The sequence below is a fragment of the Truncatella angustata genome (genome assembly GCF_020726525.1).
Source record: "Truncatella angustata strain MPI-SDFR-AT-0073 chromosome Unknown BKA67scaffold_7, whole genome shotgun sequence".
NCBI classification, from domain to species: Eukaryota; Fungi; Ascomycota; class Sordariomycetes; order Amphisphaeriales; family Sporocadaceae; genus Truncatella; species Truncatella angustata.
The window spans coordinates 734,485-754,416 of NW_025763387.1; the positions used below are offsets into that span (position 1 = coordinate 734,485).

The window sequence follows — 19,932 nt, forward strand, 5'->3', positions numbered from 1 at the left end:
TGCTACCCTATTCGTCGCTGGTACCCTGCCTCGCTTGAACGGCATAAGAAGTCCGCCTCAAACTGATTAGGTCCGTGTCGATGGCCGGACAGGCGGTCTTAAAACCTACTGAAAATAATGGGTATATGGTTATTGCCAAGCTGGGGGTTCTACTATGATGATGTGTTGATATCGGGGTTGAGATTAATGCACACCGACACATTCAATCGCGTTCTATAATGAACGCATTATAAATTACTTATAACTTTCAAACCAAGTAGTTATACCGACACTCAAAATTGCTTTATTTATTCTATTTTATTTTAAAATCTAACATAGTCGGGTGGGGAATAACAGTAAAGTTAGAGACCGGCTAAGCGAGATATCCCCACTGTTCAGGTCTGGAGAACCTCGCCATTTACGCGTCATGGGTACATAGATCAAAATCTGCAGTGGTCACATTGGTTAGTGCTGCAGTTTGTTGGATCCATCCCTGGGTGGGTGTTTGGCTTTCAAACCAGAGTCGGTGTATTGGACTTGGCAAAGCATACGGACTGGATCGTCGCTTGAAATAAAAAGCCCTCAATAACGGCGAGTTGTTCCGACTGCGTTGAATAGGGCTCCTCTTATTTCCTAAGGCACCAATCACGAGCAATCGCACGATCATGGATCTCGGGGTTTAGATTCATTTCACGGTCGTACTCAGAAAGCATCCAAAAAGCACGATTCACTGAAAGAATTTGACGGGCAAGGCAGCCGCAAAAATCCAGGGATACTGGTGTCAACAAGTAAATTACCAATATACCTAACTCTAACTTACACAACTACCCTTATGGGGTAGACCCCGACCTCCATCCATAACCAGACACCCCGGAACGATCATCGTACAAAATTTACTGGTCATACCACTGTAGAACTTGACACAGCATGACCGCAACTGTCACTATTGCGGCAAACAAGAGTCACTGGCTCGATAGGTACGCCAAGAATCACCATGAATGGCGACCACAGCAAGACCAGAATGGCGATAGCTTCTGGTGTAGACGCCAGGGTATCATCGAAAGTGCATTTGACGCAGATGGGCGATATTATGAGGGCAGAGCGGATGTGACTTCACTACTCCGCCTCAAATTTATTTCACCACTATCTTGGGAACAGTTGCGCCAGCGGATATTGCTGGCTTGGACCGCTCTTCGCTTGGAACATGTCCTCATGCGAGCGTGGGCTCCATTGATCAAGAACGAAGCCCATGGAAGCGATGAGCCTTATTTCCAGGTTCCCTGTTTTGACGGACCCGAAGCTGCCATCGAGAATGCCAACCAGTGGCTCTCCTTCGTCGAGGATCGTCCGGACAGGATCGTGGACGATGACGAGTTCCACCTTCACTCTATTAATACGGCTCGTGTTGTGGATACCAACCGTTCACTGTCGAGACTATTCGTACTACCTCGAAAGGCCTTGGATAACGGCGAGACCGTGCTACGATTCTGCTTGGTTGCAGCGCATCAAATAACAGACGGACTCACGATGCGTGTTTGGCAGGAGTCGTTTCTCAGGCTCCTGAACACACCCCTTTCCGGCCTACAGACTTCGATCTCCTCCCTATGCCCCCTAGCCGCAACCAAGTCCAGACTTCCTAAAGCGCAAGAGGACCTGTACCCTGCCATGTCTGGGTCGGTGGCCCGGAGACGCTGGTTCTGGGCGCTGTCCAGAATCCTACGACACGTCCGGAAACCTCTGTCTGCTGGATTCCCCAACCCTCTGAGGCACGAACAACCCTTCTCCGAATCCAAGGCCTACCCGCCCACATACGCCGAAGTTTTGGATTACACCTCCAAACCGCCCCTGAACACATTCGTAGTACGGGCGCGAGTGGCGCCGGATGCAGTATCCCGTATGGTGAGCCTCTGTCGCCAAGCCGGCGCCAGCGTCGGAGCCGGCGGCTTTGCTCTGGTAGCAATGGTCATGATGGAGTTGCACGAGCGCCGACACCCGGGCGACCAGCGCCCCTTCATCACGGCATTTCCGATCAACCCGCGGCCATTCTTCAACCACATGGATCCGCCCGATAGCCTGATGCTAGCGTTCTGCGACGGGATCGTGTTCCCGTTCCTTCCATCGGACCTTGATCGCGACGGGCGGTTCAGGGTGCTGGTGCGGCACGCACAGAGGCAGCTGTCGGCGTTCCAGAAACGCGTCAGGCCCCAGGACGCCACGGACCCCGTCGCCTATATGGGGAGCCGGGGTGCGGGCAGGGTCATTGCCATGAACTACATACTGAGCGTAGAGAGGGAGGAGCTCAAGTTGCCCGATCACTTGCGCAAGAACACGGCAGGCCCGCAGGGCATGCTCGCTGCGAGCATGAATGGAAGCTCACAGACGTGTGGTGTGAGCTCGGTGGGCAGGACGACGCAGAAGCCGGGGATGTACGATCTGAGCAGACCGATCGGAAAGGGTGAAGACGACTTTGTAGCAGATTGGTTTGACACACAAGGATCGGTTCGAGTTCGAGACGGGGAATTCTTGTGCGGTGTCTATGGTCAACACGACGGAATGGAGGTTGTGGTCAGCGTTGATGGAAACGCTATAGATGAGGAGAAAGCCGAGGAATTCAGGCAACGTATCGAGATCATATTCAACGATCACAGCAGCAGGGTCACGAAGTCCTTGCTATAGAATATTCAAATGGCTTAGCAATCTACAGAGCTTGGGCATGCCCTTTGGAATCTTGCTTTAACGATAGATAATGCCCATATGGGCATACTATCGAGATTGTATACTAGTCGTATATAATTAAGAAGTACTGCATTTCATATGCCCGAAAACACTATCTAAACACCGGGCCTCTTGAAGTTACCAGAAGGCCAATTGCCTAACTTTGCGGGGTCGCCACCAATACGCACATATACACCAACGGCAGGCATGGCTCCGTCCAGAACAAACATCTGGTACCATCCGGGTGGTGCGACGTGCGCATTGGGTGGTGCAGTGACGGTACACGAAGTCCCCGAACACGACACCGCCGGGAAAAGAGTGCGCGCACCCATTGAATTTCCATGCGTGCTTGAAACTGCGCCCAACAGCGAAACTGCAATAGCGCCGTTGGTGGCAGGGGAGCCAAGAGAGAATGAAACGCTCTGCCCGTAAGTCCAGTCCTTGTTTGTGACTGTGAATGTTGGACGGCGGAGGCCGCTATACAGGTATGGCGGTGTGAAAACCTCGACGCGAATCTCTTGTGGATGGACGCCGTCTTCGGGGTCGGAGCCGCTGATCAGGACACGTCCGTCAAGCAGAGTAATGGCTTCGCTGTGATACAGACGGGCGACAGTCGTGTTGGCCATAACGGACATACGACTACCAATCGGCTTACGCGGATCGTACAGCACGGCGTTGAGGTTGGGGTCTGTGGCGAGGCCGAAGCCAGCAACACCTTGTTTGGCACCATTGGCAATCAGGTAGGTACCATCAGGAAGCGGCGCCATACAGGACATGACACGCTTGGAGGGCATACGTTCTAGCGTCCATTGGGCGTTGGTCACTTCTGGCTGTATAGAGACGCAGTTGTCGAGGGCAAGTCCTGGTCCGGCGGTAGAGCCACCGCACATGAGGATACTCAATGGTTCACTGTAAGGAGCGTATTGAGGAAGCAGTACAGCCGTACCTTCGAGAGGATATGTACGGCCGCCTTTAGGATCGTTGACAGAGCCGGGCATGTTAGGGAGTTGTTTTGTGGTAGCAAAGGTATTCTCGTTCATGATGAGCGCTTCATTCCAATATCCGACGAAGATACCACCGCCGGGTAAAACAGCCGTGAAAGGATACAAGTTATTGGGATCAGTACGGGCCAGCCAGTCCATTGTCAAGGGGTCGGTGCCAGTGTATGGCAAAATCTCCAATGTCGGAACAGCTCGTCCGTTTGAGCCCTCCTCTCCGCCGATGACCAGGACAGACCCATTAGCCATGACCATGGCTGTCGGGTACCATCGGCCGTCTTGGAGTCTAAGAGTGCTTACATCTTCTTCCCAGTCGTTAGTGCCGTTGATTCCAGGAGTTCCGTCAGGCCAGTATAAACGGACACCATAGGTCGAGTCAAGGGACCAACCTCCGACTGTGAGCTGTCTCCCTGCCTTGTCAGGAAGAATAACACCAGCAGAACAGAAAATGTCAGTCTTGACATGCATTTCTCTCCATGCCTTATACCTGTCTCCATAAGTCAGGTCAAGCTCATATGCACCTGTACTGTTGGCTGCACCAGTGCCCCATTTCTCAAGAAAAGTGACTTTGCCCGTGATGGATTGCATGGTCATGAGCGGGGTGACGACACCACCTAGGAGATTCGAATAGGTACCAGCAGCATTGCCAGTAGGGTAAGAGAACTGCCATAGTGGATTCTTGCCAGTCCAGTAGTACATCGATAGGCGGCTACCACCACCACATATTGCAGAAGCGTTTCCCGCGCAAGGAAGATTGCAGTCGGTTTCCGCTTGTTTTGTGGCGCCAATGGCGACGATATCACCAGGGTCACCACAATAGCACTCTTCACCGTACTCCATACCAGCTGCCATGTAACCAAATTGGCCACACTGGTACAGACAGTTTGAAGCGGTAAGAGTGCCAGGGAAATAGAGCTGCCACGGCAGGGTACGCTTGTTGTTGAGATTGTCAGAATAGCAACCTTGATATGTCCAGGTACCGTTGAGTCCACCTGTTTGAGGAGCTGGAGGTTGGTAAGTAGGAGGTATTCCATTCGAAATGATGCTCAGGTAACCGGCTCCACCACACATGACAGAGCTATCACCAGCACACGGAGTATTACACTTCGTCTGATCAGTACCCTTGATGCCACCATTGTAGATAGCATTGCTGCAGAAGCACTGGGAGTAGTATTCCGTTCCGGATACGTTATAGCCCTTACTATAGCAAAGTTGAGCACAGGATTGGGGAGTCAATGTCTGACTGTCTGGAGCTTGGTAGGTAGGCATGATACGACCGTTCGGACCATCTTGCCAACATCCTTGACTGCTCCACCCCGTGGGAAGTCCAGTCACTGCCGCCGCCGAAGAAGAGACTGCTGCCCCGGTAGCAGTACCTGTGGCAGTGTTCAAATTGCTTGAAATTCCTGAACTGCTAGGGATGGCCGTGCCGTTCTTGACATAGACCGATAGACGGTTACCATTGCCACAAAACTGCAACTTGTCACCAGCACATAGCTGACTACAATCCGAGACGGGAGCAGCGACAGAGCCGGTTCCAAATTTGTCACCGCAGTAACACTCACGACCGTACTCGGTGCCAAAATAGGTAGAACCTTTGGCACTACAGAACGCTTGGCATGATTCCAATGTCATGGTGTCATTGGCGTAATTGTAGGCAGAAAGAGCTCTCACATTAGTTGCCTCCGTCTGACAGCCATAGAAAATATAGTTGCCAATGGCTTTAGGTTGACTTGGAGCTGTGGGGCTGGCAGAAGCCGTTGAAGACGTGCTTGTGGTAGCTACCGCTCGGATACCCGAATTAGGATTCGAGGCTGCTACTGAAATATCGAACGATACCGGATCTGTAGTTGTAGGGGCCACATCGGAAGAAGCAATTGATGTTATGATCGACATTGGAGGTGGGAGAGAAGAAGAAGAAGAAGAAGAAGAAGCAGCAGCAGCAGCAGCAGCAGCAGCTAGCGAGGTAGAACCGCTACTACTCAGCGTCACCGGAAATGTCAACCTAAAGTCATAAATGTTAAGTCGGTTGGGACCACCGCAAACTTCGGTCTTGTTCGCGTTGCAGAGCATAGTACAGCCATCTGTCGCAAGGGTGGCGTTATTTGATATTTGGTTGCCGCAGTCTTCCAAATCGTTAGCACTGTTCTACTTCATAAAAACGAGTCACTCTTACAGCATTCCCCAGAGTATTCAGTACCAGCTAGGACATATCCAGCCTTCTCACAAGCGGCAGTACAGTTGGCGCCATTTACTTGATCATCAGAAATATTGGCCGCAATTTCCAAAGCACGACCGGTTACTCCTTCTCTAACGTTGGTCTCAGTATTTGTACCACTTTGGGGGTGGACTTGTCATGCCCGAATCACTCACGTGTAACAGCCAATAAATGGCCAGTCCTGGATACCCGTGTTGGCCTGTGGGCCTTTGATACTGGGGTTATTGAAGAGTGTGAGTCTATTACCAGCACCACAAGGTTGTGTATTGTCACCAGAACATGCTGTATTGCAATCGCTTTCCGCGACTTTGGCTGCACCATCGGTGAGTTCCGTTCCACAATCTAGGAACATTAGTTATTGTGCTGCATAGAGAGATTACGTGAAATAACTTGCAGCATTCGCTATAGTATTCAGTCCCTGCGTAGGGGTAACCTTTGGACGCGCAATACGTGATGCAGGACTCAGATGTCATCTGGTCCCCCGTAGTGCTGTCAGCATCGATCGTACGCCCAACATCCCTATGGAGACATTAGCAGAACCACTGCATTGTTTTTGCTAAATGTTGCTTACGTGTAACAACCACTATAGCTCCATCCCGGGACTAGATTGCCTGGTACAGCAAGTGTTGAAGACAACTGTGTTGATTATGAGTACTTTAGACGGGTGTGTGACTGTGTCGTTGGGGAGTACACATACTGATATGAATGTGCCAAGTATGGCAACGAAGGGTTTCGACTGCCTTGAAGCCATGATGTACATCAGCCGCTTCTGGTACTCGTTAGAGAGATCCAAGGCTGTCTGTAAGTGCGGATATCAACCACGCTCTGAGTACCAAGGTATATATTCTACAAAAACAGCCCGTACTCTTAAATCGACAATAAAGCACGAACACTAATCATTTCGTGATAAAGAGTGCCCGGTCCGGTCTATATACCCGAAGTCAGAGAGGGCTCCGTAATATCGTGGGCTTTGAGCTGACATCCTGGTTCGGAACCAAGTGCGCGAAATCTCACATGGTCAAGACCCTGCAACAAATATAGGTTTATGTTCTAATATGTGACGGCAAGGCGTATTGTAGAGACTGAAAGGCGGCGGCGCGAAGTCTGAGCAACGCCCACTCAAAGCTATCGTACGTGTGACATGCAAGTCACTCCTTTCGAAGGCGGGGCTACTGTGTTTCTGTGACTTGTCGGTCTAGGAAGAAGATGTGTCTGTCAGCCAACCTTGATAAAGAGGCCGAGTACCTAGAGATCCGCTGCTCTAGATAGTGCACTCAGACGGTGGGCCGATACGAGCTTTGCCGTTTGGCTCTTGGCGCTAGCTCACTATAATCATGAACTATCATTGGCAGCATGTGGATTTTAGAGATCTAAACTATAATGACTAGGTCGGCGGATACAATCAAAAGGGCATTGCTATCCGAGGTGCTGCGTGGGTGCTGGTAAGGTCGGTGGCCTTCAGCCGCGCCGCCCCCCATTCAACATCTGCACCCACTAATCCATACGTATGGTAACAGAGGATGAGGTTTGGATATTTCCTGATCGTGATCTCTCAATTGGAAATTCCGTTCGTTTCTGTAGGTTGGCCGGGGCTTCAGTCACAAGTCCGGTGGCTTGTCGGTGTGACTGTCACTTGTGTTACCTCGCGGACATTTTTGGTAAGCAAGGCCCACGTGTCTGATGACCGTTAAGTCTCGCTTATATTAACTAGTCCAAGGTCATGGTTGGCAACTACTTGGCGAGCACTACTCGTACTCACTAAGTTTGACCAGTAGGCTGCATGCTTAGTGAGATAACTTTGGTCTCGCAACCCTTCAAGGAAGATTGTAGGTGTGGGATTCTTTCCATGTCAGGTGATGGACTCATCCTTGACAGAGTTGACTGCGGAGCCTTGGAAGAGCGTTTCTTGCTTCTGTGATATCGCATAGTGGGGGGTGTTGTACAGCAGCGGCAGTGGGAACAGCAGCGTTGGACATGCCAGGAAGAAAGGTGCTTCGATCTGACTAGGGATCAAAAAGCTGCAGATAACTTTGCATATATACGAGGTGGCTGCATTGATACAAGCCAAGATTTCTGGGCACAACGCCCTATCGGCTTTCCGGAAACATCTCATCGTGCAGACGACATTCGATAGTCGGAGACTAATTGCTCTTGGCGCATTCTGAGTCGAATGATCGAAACTTCTACAGCATACCTAGACTCATTCTTAGATGGTTGGCTGTAAGCTGACCCCTATTACCCACCCATGATCATGCTGGACGCAGTCAGCCTGCCGCTGTATGAAAGTGCTGATGGTCTAAGAGACATCCTTTTAAGAAGTTGCGTCATGTATGGCTAAGAACGTGGTTTGATCTATCTAAAACATACATGCTGAGTATTAAGGTGGTAATCAATAGTTCAATAGTGGGATGTGGGGTAATGGGCATTACACCCGGTCAATGATATACACCAATGTGACGCTGCAGATGTGATCTGTTGCAAGAAGAGAAACAAGTAAGACCAATAGTTCGAGAAAGGCTCATTGAAAGGACAAGCAGCAGGGATTCCTTGTAATAAACTGCAATCTCTGAATGTCCATGGGTGATGACGTGCAGTGCAGGCTCCTTCTAGTAGCGCTAGCGCATTTCCTTAGGGCTTATTAACCATACCAAAGCTTCCGAAGAAGCTTAAAACGTTATCTTCAGGTCTTCGGAGATCGGCGGAGAGGCTAAGAGCAGGGGTTTCAGGAACGGGCGAAAATTGAATTAACCTTGGACTAGGAAGAATCACATGAGTTATGATCCCGCCAGAGTAACCCACATGGTGACGGTATGTACAATAATATAGGTCGTGTGCCGAAGAGAACACCATAATAGTAGTGCCTAAGATTCGGGTAAAGCCGTTACCGATCAAAGTATTGGTGACACGTTTATACATAGGTTCAAACTCAATGTGCTTGGACCTCGTATTTTAGGGCAACAAGTGAGTTGTCGTTGCATTACCGGCACGTGCCGATCTTGCTAGCAGACCTGGGGTCTGATTCTCTGGGCTTCAGGGTCTGTGTTCGATAGTTTACCTCTCTCAAGCTCAATAATTGCTCATGCAAGATCTAAGCACTATAAGTAAAGCACGATGCAATGTTGTAACGTCTTTCTTGGCACGATGTAGAACAACCCGGGACGCTGGTTCATAATCGTCATATCATGTCAAATTGGTGTCAGTTGTGAGAAAGCCCTGGACGCATGTAAATACGTCGTGTCGCCGTTCTGCATGGCTGATCCTGGCCGGCAAATATGTTTTACAGTAGTTGGTTGTTAAAGTGATCAATTTATGAGTAACACATATACCTGATCCTGCCGGAAAACGGAGTACCAGGCCTTGAATTGCTCTAAAGCCATGAGCTATTAGTGTAATGAAGTTGGTGTAACACCGGGGACCAGATCATCGCAATTTCTCTCCTACGGTGCTTACTTTCTGGATAAGTTCCCCATTGGCTGGTACGAAGGTTTGTACGGTGACGCGAAGATATTCACGGTAATGGTATCGCGTCACCGTCACTGCGATCCTGACACTAGAATGTACTCCACGGCCAGCAATTCATTCTCAAGGAGATAATTCATGGATATCAGCCGAGATGCTCTGTTTTTGGCTTCGAGAAGTGAGAGGTAACGGCTGGGTCATCCCCACCTATACCCGCGCTACGTTTACCTACCGATATTAACTTCCACGCGCATAGCACCAATATCACTCCCATAGCAAGCTTAACCTTGCGACGAATGACTACAAACTATTGCAGAACACAAGCGACGTGTATTTCTGCAACCCAGTCTACGAAAACCGGAGTCAAACTGATCAGGCGCGTAACGCTAGCAATTAATCTCAGCTAATTGACCGTGCGCACCTATATGACTATGGGTCTCACAGATCTTGACTACTTTCCAGGCAGGCAGACGATACGAGTGTTACAGCGTGCTCTGAGACTTTTCGGGCCACCAGACCAAGTATAATTGAGCCGGTCCTACATTGTGCAATTGAATATCTACCAAATAGCATAATGAACATATACTAGCAATAACTTTACTTTCGCCCTTAACACTTGTGCCTATCACTTGCCGGGAGCTTTAACTGAGTCCAGGTAAGCGTTATATCCATAAGTGTGTCTTTGCTATAGAGTGATAATCATAAAAGTAGCATGGGGTCTGAAGCATATGCCTTGAATGTGAATGGTGATTGTAGTTTTGTAATCTCTTCGCCCATTGTCTGAAGGAATATTATGTCACATTACTCCCGTTTTGAGCCAAGTGTATTGCCATCAATTGTTGACTTCGTGTATTTCAGTGATGTCTTTCTACAAGCGTTCGTTATAGCTACTATTCAGGTAACGATGAACTACTAGAGCCCGCATTGTGTAATAAAATGTTCTACCATTGCGGCATAATATTTGGCCAACATACTTTTGACAAGTAACAGACCAAGCAACGTCGTCCTATACCATCGCAACAGTTACTATTTAATTACATTGAGATTTAATGTTCCGGTATTGGAGAAGAAGTAGAAGAGCTATGAATAAATCAGATCGTAAAGGAGTCCCCAGGATGCAGAATTAATATGAGCAAGCTGGGCATCAACAATATAATCACGTGATCTGACTTCCAGCGCGCTTAATGCCCGGGAGGTTTCGTTCCTTCAGCGGTTCTAGCGTAGTTCCACAGGGCTTGACGCTGCTTCCAATTCGCCAATTCATCATTCTGATTCATTCGAACGATGAGTCAACAAAATAGCCTTACGCCTGCATGCGGCTTTGTCAACCTCGCCACACTGAATAGAGGTAAAATCCTAGCAAAGCCCGGTCTTCTAGAACCAGGGCAAGGAGGTTTATCTACAATTCTCGTTCCACTGCATCTCGAATGACTCTTTCGTTTCCCGAATAGTCAGGTTGCATTGCATTTTGGCTTTTTCTGATCCTTTTACGTCTTCAAGTCGCTGTATTTCAAAAAGCGCAATTGTGCCCTTGGGTCAATTTCCTTCTCACCTCACACCAAACACAGCACTAAAGAGTGCAATCGGAAACCTCTCACGAAATTTCTGTAGTTTGGTATTCACGCACGGGTTTTCAATTACTGGGGGCGATTGTGCTTGATATTTAGCAATCATTGTTGCGTCTTTGGATCGTTCTGAGCACCAACAGAATTTTGGCATGGCTGCGGTGCGGTCAAGTACGACAACAGCAATCATTACAATGGAGGGAAGTGAGCGCGCTCCTAGAACTAGTCGCGGTCGTGGTGGCAGACACCGAGGAGGTCGTGGTGGGCGAGGTAGAGGTGGTACACAGAACGCGATAACAACCTCTCAAACTCACCCATCGGAACATGCTCCGACGGCTGCTCCTGCGTCGTTGTCAAGGGTTGATAGCAACCAAACCCAAAATTTGCAGTCTGGTAGAGGATCCAGGAGATCAAGAAACTCGAGGCGGGGAGGAACCAATGCTGGGCAAAGGACGACATTTGGTGGTCAGAGAACTTTTGGTGGTCAGCTTACGACAGAGCAGCAACCGGAAGAAGACGCAGAAGCAGGAGCTCCAAGTCTGAACATAGAAGCCAAGGACTTCGTACCAGGACAGCCGACTCACAGCACGGGGAATAATGCCAAAGCTTCACAAGCAAAAGGCAAACTACTGCACGTGAGGAGAGGTTCCAAATCGAATGCTACCGACCTTCCAACTCGTATACACGAGGACATCACCTATGGCCAGTATGAATGTGTCATCTGCACAAATGAAGTACTTCCAAATTCGAGAATCTGGTCATGCACAACATGCTGGTCGGTTCTCCACATGTCTTGCGCACGAAAATGGTACACAAACCAGATGAAAAAGCCGGATCAACCAGGAGCTCCGGCCCCTGCCGGGTGGCGATGTCCTGGCTGCAACTCTTCATTGACGGAGGAACCTTCTACATATCACTGCTGGTGCGGTAAGGAGATGAACCCAAAGTCAATACCTGGACTACCACCACATTCCTGCGGACAAACCTGCTCGAAGCCTAGGTCAACTTGTCCTCACCCTTGCGGGTCCATGGTCTGCCACGCAGGACCATGCCCACCATGTGAGAGCATGGGGCCGTCCATTTCGTGTTTTTGTGGCAAGCATGTCTCTACGAAGCGTTGCGGTGAAACAGATTATGCCAACGGCTGGAGCTGTCAAGAAATTTGTGGAGATCTGCTACCCTGCGGAGAGCATGAATGTGCTCGTCCATGTCATAGTGGCCTCTGCGGTAGCTGTGATATACCAGTCCCTTCACTTTGCTACTGCGGCAAGGAACATAAGAATATCCCGTGCGAGCAGCGCGGTGATCGAGAAGCTTCCTACAATCACGGGCAACTGAAAGAAAAACCCACGACAACATCTGTTGAAGCAGAAGACCTGGGTGAGAACTGGTATTTAGGCAGTTTCACCTGTGGCAAGAAGTGCGGGAGGGCTTTCGACTGTCAAAAGCATAGTTGCCAGAAGGAGTGCCATTCACAGGAGGAGCAAACCACTCATTGCCCATACGCTCCGGATGTGGTAACGCATTGTCCTTGCGGTAAAACGCCTTTGACAGAGTTGCTGGCCACACCACGACAGAGCTGTTCCGATTCAGTTCCAAACTGCAAGAAGCGATGTGACAAGCCCCTGACTTGTGGTCATTCGTGCCAGAGTGGCTGCCACGATGGACCTTGTGCCCCATGCATGCAACGCATGGAGGTAATTTGCAGGTGTGGTAGAACGACGTCCATGACAGTCTGCCACCAAGGCTCTGTGCAGATCCCTGAGTGTATGCGGGTTTGCCGTGCTCAACTCAACTGCGGAAGGCATCTGCACGACCTTCACTGCTGTCCTGGGGAGAAGAAAGCAATCGCTAGGGTGGCTGCCAAAAGAAAGAGGAAGAATTTGGGTACATCAAATGAGGAGGTTGAACCCGAACACATTTGCATTAGACCATGTGATCGACCCCTAAAGTGTGGCATGCACGATTGCCAACAATTATGCCATTCAGGGCCTTGTGCCTCATGTCCAGAGGCGATTTTCGACGAGATCAGTTGCCATTGTGGCCGGACGGTACTCCAGCCTCCTCAGCCATGCGGCACTCGACCGCCAGAGTGCCGGTTCGATTGCATTCGAGATAGGTCTTGTGGTCATCCTCGGGTCTCGCACAATTGCCATCCTGACGACAAGCCATGTCCACCATGTCCCTTCCTGGTTGAGAAGCGATGTATTTGTGGCAAGCAAACTCTAAAGAACCAACCTTGTTGGTTTGAGGAGCCCAGATGTGGAACAATTTGCGGCAAGAAGCTCAAATGCGGTACTCATACGTGCACAAAGCCTTGTCACAAATCGGGAGAGTGCGAAGATGCAGGTATCCGCGGATCGCACTGCACTCAGGCATGCCTCAAAGTACGCAAATCATGTGACCACGTCGATACAGACCAATGCCATGCGCCTTACGCTTGCAACGAAGACAAGCCATGCCAGGCGAAGACTTTTATCACTTGCGATTGTCAACACCAGAAGAAGGAGGTAAAGTGCCTTGCTTCAAAGTCCAACCCGTGGCCTGAACGGCCCCCCCTGAAATGCGACGATGAATGTCTTCGATTGCAAAGGAATGCAAGACTTGCAGCAGCCCTAAACATCGATCCTGCAACTCACACAGACAATCATGTGCCCTACTCGGACACGACGTTGAAATTCTTCAGAGACAATGCAAAGTGGGCGCAGACTTTTGAGCGCGAGTTCCGTGTGTTCGCGTCAGAGTCAACCGAGAAGCGGTTACGCTTCAAACCGATGAAGCCGCAGCAGCGGGCCTTCTTACACTCCCTGGCCGAGGACTTTGGCCTAGATAGCGAGTCGCAGGATCCCGAGCCGCATCGTCACGTATCTATCTTCAAGACACCTCGCTTCGTTTCGGCGCCTGCAAAGACCCTCTCGCAGTGCGTCAAGATCCGAGCAGCAGAGTCCTCACAAGCAGCCCAGACCACCAACATCGTCGTGCCGACCGAACCTTACAACGCCCTGCTGCTATCATCTCCACAGTTCGGGTTGACTATCGAAGAGCTCGAGTCCGTTCTCAAGCCCGACTTCGCCACGCAGCCGAGCATATCCTTCGCGGTCAGCTTCCTCCCCTCCGACGAGATCGTCCTCAAGGGCTCAGGCGCATGGACTCCACAGGCGCTCGAGACCTCAGTCACGGCCCTGAAGCCTATAGTCACGCAGACCGTAATGCGGCTCGGCTTTGCAAAGACCGTGTGGCTCTGCCACGTCGACTCCTCGCTCAACGTGCTGCGGAGAGAGGCAGACGGCAGCAAGAGCACCGGCGGATGGAACACGGTCGCCGGCAGATCGGCCGCGAGACCGATGAACGCTGCTCCGCCGGCACCACCGCCGGTCAGGAGCAAGTTCGTGGCATTGCTAAAACCAAGCCGGAAGAACAAGGTGGAGGAACAGCCGGTGGAGGAGGACTGGGAGGCAGCGGCCGAGAAGTTGGATGAAGAGTAATGGTTTCAGGGTAAACTGATATCAAAACCGAGGCTACGGTTTTGAAAATGGAGAACAGAAGCACAACGACATCAGAGAATAGAGCTCAAGATATAGATTATCATGGCAAATGACATGACCTCCATACCATGAACATTTGATTACCACCCACTATCATCTATATAAAATCATCCTACTTTGTTAAACTTGCTGGACATGCCGATTGGTGACCACCAAGGTAGATGGACAGTTCCATGATGCGCCATCTGATACGAGCGTCGCACCCTCGCTTCTTTTTCTTCTTGATGTTCATCCATTTTTCCCTCCCCTCCCCGACACACACACAAAACTACGAGTTATTCGACACTTGGCATGATCGACAATGCCTTAATCAATCAGAGTGAAATCAAAATATTTATACAATACCCAGTAGTCTTACAAAATTTTTAATATACTTAAGCTCCATTCTGTGTGTTGGCAAGTCATCCACCAGTATAAGGGTGAAGAGGCCGGGGTATCTATAAGCGAGAAAAGAGGCATAACAACGTCAAATCCCGACGTCCTCCTAATGCACCGATCGCATGCAATGAAACAGTAAATCTATGTCTTTTGGAAACTCTTTTTCGTGCCTTCGTCATTTGGGAGATCTCGTAGCGTTACCCTCTCTTCCCGGGCAGCTCTTCACCACCTACATTAGAGACAAAGTCGGATATCGCCTCGAAATAGCCCTCTTCAAGCACACTCGAGTTATGATCACCACCAGGCAGTGGCTTCCAGATCTTGGTCGGGGTTGTGGCTAGCTCGAATAGTTTGCGCATGTGCGCAGGACTAGAAAGGAGCAAATCATGTTAGCAATGGGCATGACCCCAGACAAGGCAGGCGCGAGACAGTAGATATGGCAGGAATACAGTCAGCAAACAATAAGTTGAAATCCTTGCCTGCAAGCAGACTCAGGTTTTGTGGATGGTTGTTTATGATCATCAGATGAGGTAGCCACACCGTCGCAAAATGCAACTCGTAAAAGGAAAACAAAATAGACTTACGGGACAATCTCATCCTGCAGACCGCTAAGAAAAAGGATGGGAACCTCGGTGATGGTGGGAATCACCGTCTCGCTTGGCCAGACCTGATGACAGAGTAGGGTCAAGTATTTGGCGGGTGGGATAACTGAGGGGATAAGAGACCGCATCGAGAGGAATGTGTTTTCCAAGATTAAGCCGACAATGTCACCAGCATTCTGGTTCTTGGCAGCAAGCTTGATGCTCACAGCCCCTCCAAGACTCTGGCCATAAATAACAATTTTGTGATCACTTGTCTCAGCTCGCTCTCGCAGATACTCAAGGGCGGTCTGGGCATCGATCATCAATCCTTTCTCGTCCGGTTCCCCGGTCGACAAACCGTAACCGCGATACTCGAGCATGAGTACATTGCAACCAATATAATTGATGATCATGCGGGCAATAGGTAATCGATGTCCGATATTGCCAGCATTGCCATGGAACATCAATATGGTGCAGTTTGAGTTGCGCCCGCCTCTCGGGCTGCGTATGTAGAAAGCCGACAACTTCTCTCCGTCATTGGTAGGTATGACCAACTCTTCGAAGTCCTTGATTCCATATTGTGAAGGTCGTGGTACATCGGTCCGAGCATTCGGGGGCATATGAGACGGGTAGATGAGGGCTCTGAAACAGGGGTTAGGTTATTGGCATTTACTGTAGTGGCCTGGCTTTCGCCGAGGGTGAGTGTGGTACAGTGGGAGGCAGGGCTGCCACATAGATATGAGCCAAGTCGAACGGACTATACTCACTTTTGTTTGAAGTAGAGGAGTGACGTTAAGACAGCAGCCACGCCCTGCACGACATCTGTTAGCTCACCTGCGTTCCGGCATTGGTGTCTGATTGCGTTTTGAGTGCGGCGATAGGCGCGACGGAAGGAGGAGGAAGAGAAGGAAGAAGTGGTGGTGGTAGAGGTCGTCGCAAAGGAAGCCGGCGAAGACAAGAGGGGATAGCTAGAAGGCATTGCATACTGTAGATACCAGGGCCGGCAAGCGCATATAGTCGGCAGCGGTGCTCAGGAGAGAGACGGTCTGCTCCAGATAGCTCCCACTCGGATTAGAGGAGGAAGACGGTGGTGGAGGAGACATCCTATGTTAAAGCTGGCAGCAGCACTCGCTTCTCCTCCTTGTTGGGTTGGTTATGGTCCTGGTCCTGGTCTTGGGTCTTGGTCTGTGGGTTTCAAATGCAGATTGCGGACAAGTACCACTGCTCCGTACCGAGGACGGAGAAAGTAGGGCTTAGCCGAGAGCGATGGATGTGTTTAAGGTGAATACCAAACCCAGGTCAGGAAGACATAGGGACAAAAGGGACATGGACCAATGATCAATGCAGCGGTGAAACGGAATGTGTGTTGGTTCGGATGGTTATGGCTGATCCATCCATACCTAGAAAGCCCCAGCAGACCAGTAGGTGAATGGGAGGACGGAGTCGATGCTGCAGTGATATATTAATTCAGTATTGACGATACCCGACAAGGAAAGAGGGTCATGCGTTGTGCACGAATTAGGTGGTGCGGGCCGGTGAGGTTGAAGATGGGACTCAGGGATGGCGAGAAGAGAAGAGAAGAGCCAAGCGAATCAAATGCACGGTCGAGGCCAGATTCCACGTGGCAATCCGAGGTCTCGCAATCTTCTCTCCTGCGGTAAGTCTATTGGCAACTGCTTCCGGCCTTGACGTGCTCTGCAATTGCCTCTTAAGATGCACGAGAATTGTTGATGCGGTGTTGGATCCAATGATCCCATTGTCCACATCTTTTCACAACTAGTACAAGGTAGCTTAGCTTAGCTTGAGGGGCAGCTTGGTACCACGTAGCTTGCAGGTAGCTTGCAGGATGAGGCTCTATCAACAGCCTCCTGAAACAAAGTCAATTTTCAGGTAGACCATTGCTGTGGTGCTCTGGAGTGTTTAGTGCCGTCTGCAACCGTTGGACTTAGGTGCGTTTGATGGGCATCATGATCGGACATTTGCTTATGTTTGTTAACATCTTGACCGAGCAATGGCCGACTTTTGGTTTCGAGGTTCTGTAACCAAGATGAAAGGCTCGGACGTTCGTGTTCACGCACGTCCTCCCTAGGGGAACAAATGATTTTGAATAATAAAAATTACGACCGCCTCATTCGCATTAGTTTGCTCGCCATTTGCTCTGGAGCTCCAGATTGTGGGGTTCAAAGCACAATGCGAGCGGCCAAGTGCGCATCCGTGTGCAAGTACGAATAAACCCCCAAGTCAGTCGATTCAACTTACTTGTGTCGTGTCTGGTTGCACAGATCTTGATAGGTATCCCCGATTATGTAGGATAGAGAGGCTCATCATGCTTCTTCAAGTGTTGATCCCCCAGAGATAAGTTGATTGGGTCTCCAGAACCACACACATGGGTTGCCCTGCATTAAGTTATATATACATCAATGATGCGGATAAAAGTGGCTATTGTGACTTCCAACTTGGTCGCAATGCGCAGCGGGTTGTCAGCGCTCATCAATACTCAAATCTAGTTCCGCACACTAAAATGGTCTCCCCCTCATGTCTTGCGACTGGAAAATTTGCATCGAAGACGAAGGCTCAATGTTGACGCCTTCGCATGTATCAGTAGTGACTTGATCATAGCTGTGTGTTCAATAGTCTGGTAGGGGAAAGACATCATGTTGGTCTGTGTGGCTTCTAACGCGACCACCCGGCCATTGATATTACAGGAGACCTTGTTGTCATAATAGCATTGACCCGATCTCTTGGAAGCGTGTTCTCTAGTCTGGACTCTGGACACTGGACAGCATGACATTAGACAGTAGCGTTGAATAGCTGGACACGCCAGAGCACGACCAGAACACGAGGACAGGGCAAATGACTTACACATCGGTGCCTCAAAGTAGCTTACTATCCATGTCTTGTTCATAATACGCCCGAATTTAGCGTTCGCCGTCGTCTGATGTCCGATATTCACCCCGGATCATAACAAGTCCACTAGGATCCCTTCATTCTGGAATAATGCTCGAAAGTAGAAGGCCAGTTCAGTCCCTCACATCCTTGACATTCCTCGAACCGTGACCATGGGCCCTTCGGGAACGACCCGTGTGGGGAGTGTGACGCGAGGAGACCCCTTGGCCAAAACCCCAAGACACCAGGAACGTGTCCCAATTGGTATTGGGGACAGACGCGCGCGCGACGGAGGCGACGCGGCCGTGCGAATCGCCAGAGTTTAATTGGTGTTTCATGCAGTTCATGCTATTAACTAGGAACTCTATTCGGATGATAGATGTGAGGGATGGAGATAATCAGGGGAACATAGCAATGTTGAAGAGCTAATTCCCTGCAAGCCATCCAATTATGCTTCGCGTCTGGCGAGGAGACACATAATTGGGGTGTTGGTCGCTCGATTGAGCTATGGCTATGGCTCGGTTCGAAAACCCACGCGCCTCTTCCTCCAAAGGATTGCATACTAATGTTAGAACACAGAACCAGTAGGAACTCTAATCGATCAGGACAGGATTCACGACAGGATTGGACACAACGATTAAGTGCCTGACCAACACGCTGCCAGTCAAGCGCCATTGCAAGTGCATAGGCATGGCAAGTGTTGGTGATATCAACCCAAAGAGAAAAAAAAAAAAGGCTTCCGAATTTGGGGCGAAGGTCAATCATCAGCGGTTCCCGTTCTTCGTTTCCACGAGCTTGACATGTTATGGATCCAACCAGAATCATTAGAACCACATCTTAATTGGTAGCCCAGAGCCTGCTCGTTTCGGAAGATTCCGTGATGTGTACAATATCTGAATCATGGATTGTGCCATTTCCTATGTATGCCGTAAGTTTCTTGCTTTTGTGAGGCCAGAATTGACGATTTGTATGTATTTGTGCTTCGCTAATACTGATTACACCCCGTTGTCCCCACGCAACGGGTGGATCTTCTGTATGCATGCCGGAGAGCGCATCGGCGCCCAACATTGAAGAAAATCTTCTACGCCCAAACATTTTTATTTTTCATAAGCAAGATCCAAAATTTGTGTCCAACAACCAAAATCCACGTCCATTCACAAGAACTTGTTTTTTTGGCATACTTAGATCTCGGCCATCAGGTCCCATTTCTTCGCCCCGTCAGCTTGGATTCAGCTCGGAGCGCGACCAGCTTTGGCGACCTTGACTGCGCAGTTCGGGTCCCAAATCCTTTGCGGAAAAAGAGTATCAAAATTCACCCCAGCTCTGCCACACACACAAAAACTGGCCCCTGACCCCGGACGGTTTCTAAAAACAAATCTGAAGCATCGTCGGTTCACTCGCAGTCCAAGCTTATTTTCTGTCCCGCAATCTGCATTCTCGGGCGGCCGCTGAAAACGCATTGCTTCCTCTCGAATCCTCGAGTCTGATAGTTTTCAACAATCAGCGAGCATCAACAGGGTCACCCAAGCTTCTGCAAAGATTGCCCAGCTCAGATCTTCAAACTAGTCACTGTTCAAGCAAGCCGCTAGAGCAGCAAATATCAAGGAG

General features: G+C 49.9%; 4 protein-coding genes across 4 annotated transcripts; 2 read left to right on the forward strand and 2 right to left on the reverse strand.

Annotated features, from left to right (window-relative positions):
* Positions 1 to 906: 906 nt before the first annotated feature.
* Positions 907 to 2,655, forward strand: BKA67DRAFT_538491 (uncharacterized protein; the record flags this gene model as incomplete). Its single annotated transcript, XM_046100474.1, has 1 exon — positions 907 to 2,655. One exon carries the CDS (start codon positions 907 to 909, stop codon positions 2,653 to 2,655), a length of 1,749 nt encoding a protein of 582 aa, XP_045954962.1.
* Positions 2,656 to 2,732: 77 nt separating this feature from the next.
* Positions 2,733 to 7,075, reverse strand: BKA67DRAFT_364480 (uncharacterized protein). Its single transcript, XM_046096445.1, has 7 exons — positions 6,730 to 7,075; positions 6,608 to 6,679; positions 6,482 to 6,546; positions 6,305 to 6,429; positions 6,066 to 6,252; positions 5,869 to 6,002; positions 2,733 to 5,818 (listed from the first exon to the last, which is right to left on the reverse strand). The coding sequence occupies exons 2-7, from the start codon at positions 6,668 to 6,670 to the stop codon at positions 2,811 to 2,813; spliced, it is 3,582 nt and encodes a 1,193-aa protein (XP_045954963.1). The 5' UTR covers positions 6,671 to 6,679; positions 6,730 to 7,075; the 3' UTR covers positions 2,733 to 2,810.
* Positions 7,076 to 10,635: 3,560 nt separating this feature from the next.
* BKA67DRAFT_574864 (uncharacterized protein) lies at positions 10,636 to 14,556 on the forward strand. The gene has a single exon (XM_046103453.1). It carries the CDS (start codon positions 11,087 to 11,089, stop codon positions 14,417 to 14,419), a length of 3,333 nt encoding a protein of 1,110 aa, XP_045954964.1. The 5' UTR covers positions 10,636 to 11,086; the 3' UTR covers positions 14,420 to 14,556.
* A 498-nt stretch (positions 14,557 to 15,054) lies between these two features.
* On the reverse strand, positions 15,055 to 16,541 carry BKA67DRAFT_661432 (Alpha/Beta hydrolase protein; the record flags this gene model as incomplete). The annotated part of the gene is made up of 4 exons (XM_046107809.1): positions 15,055 to 15,226; positions 15,442 to 16,080; positions 16,206 to 16,249; positions 16,425 to 16,541. The coding sequence occupies 4 exons, from the start codon at positions 16,539 to 16,541 to the stop codon at positions 15,055 to 15,057; spliced, it is 972 nt and encodes a 323-aa protein (XP_045954965.1).
* Positions 16,542 to 19,932: the final 3,391 nt, after the last annotated feature.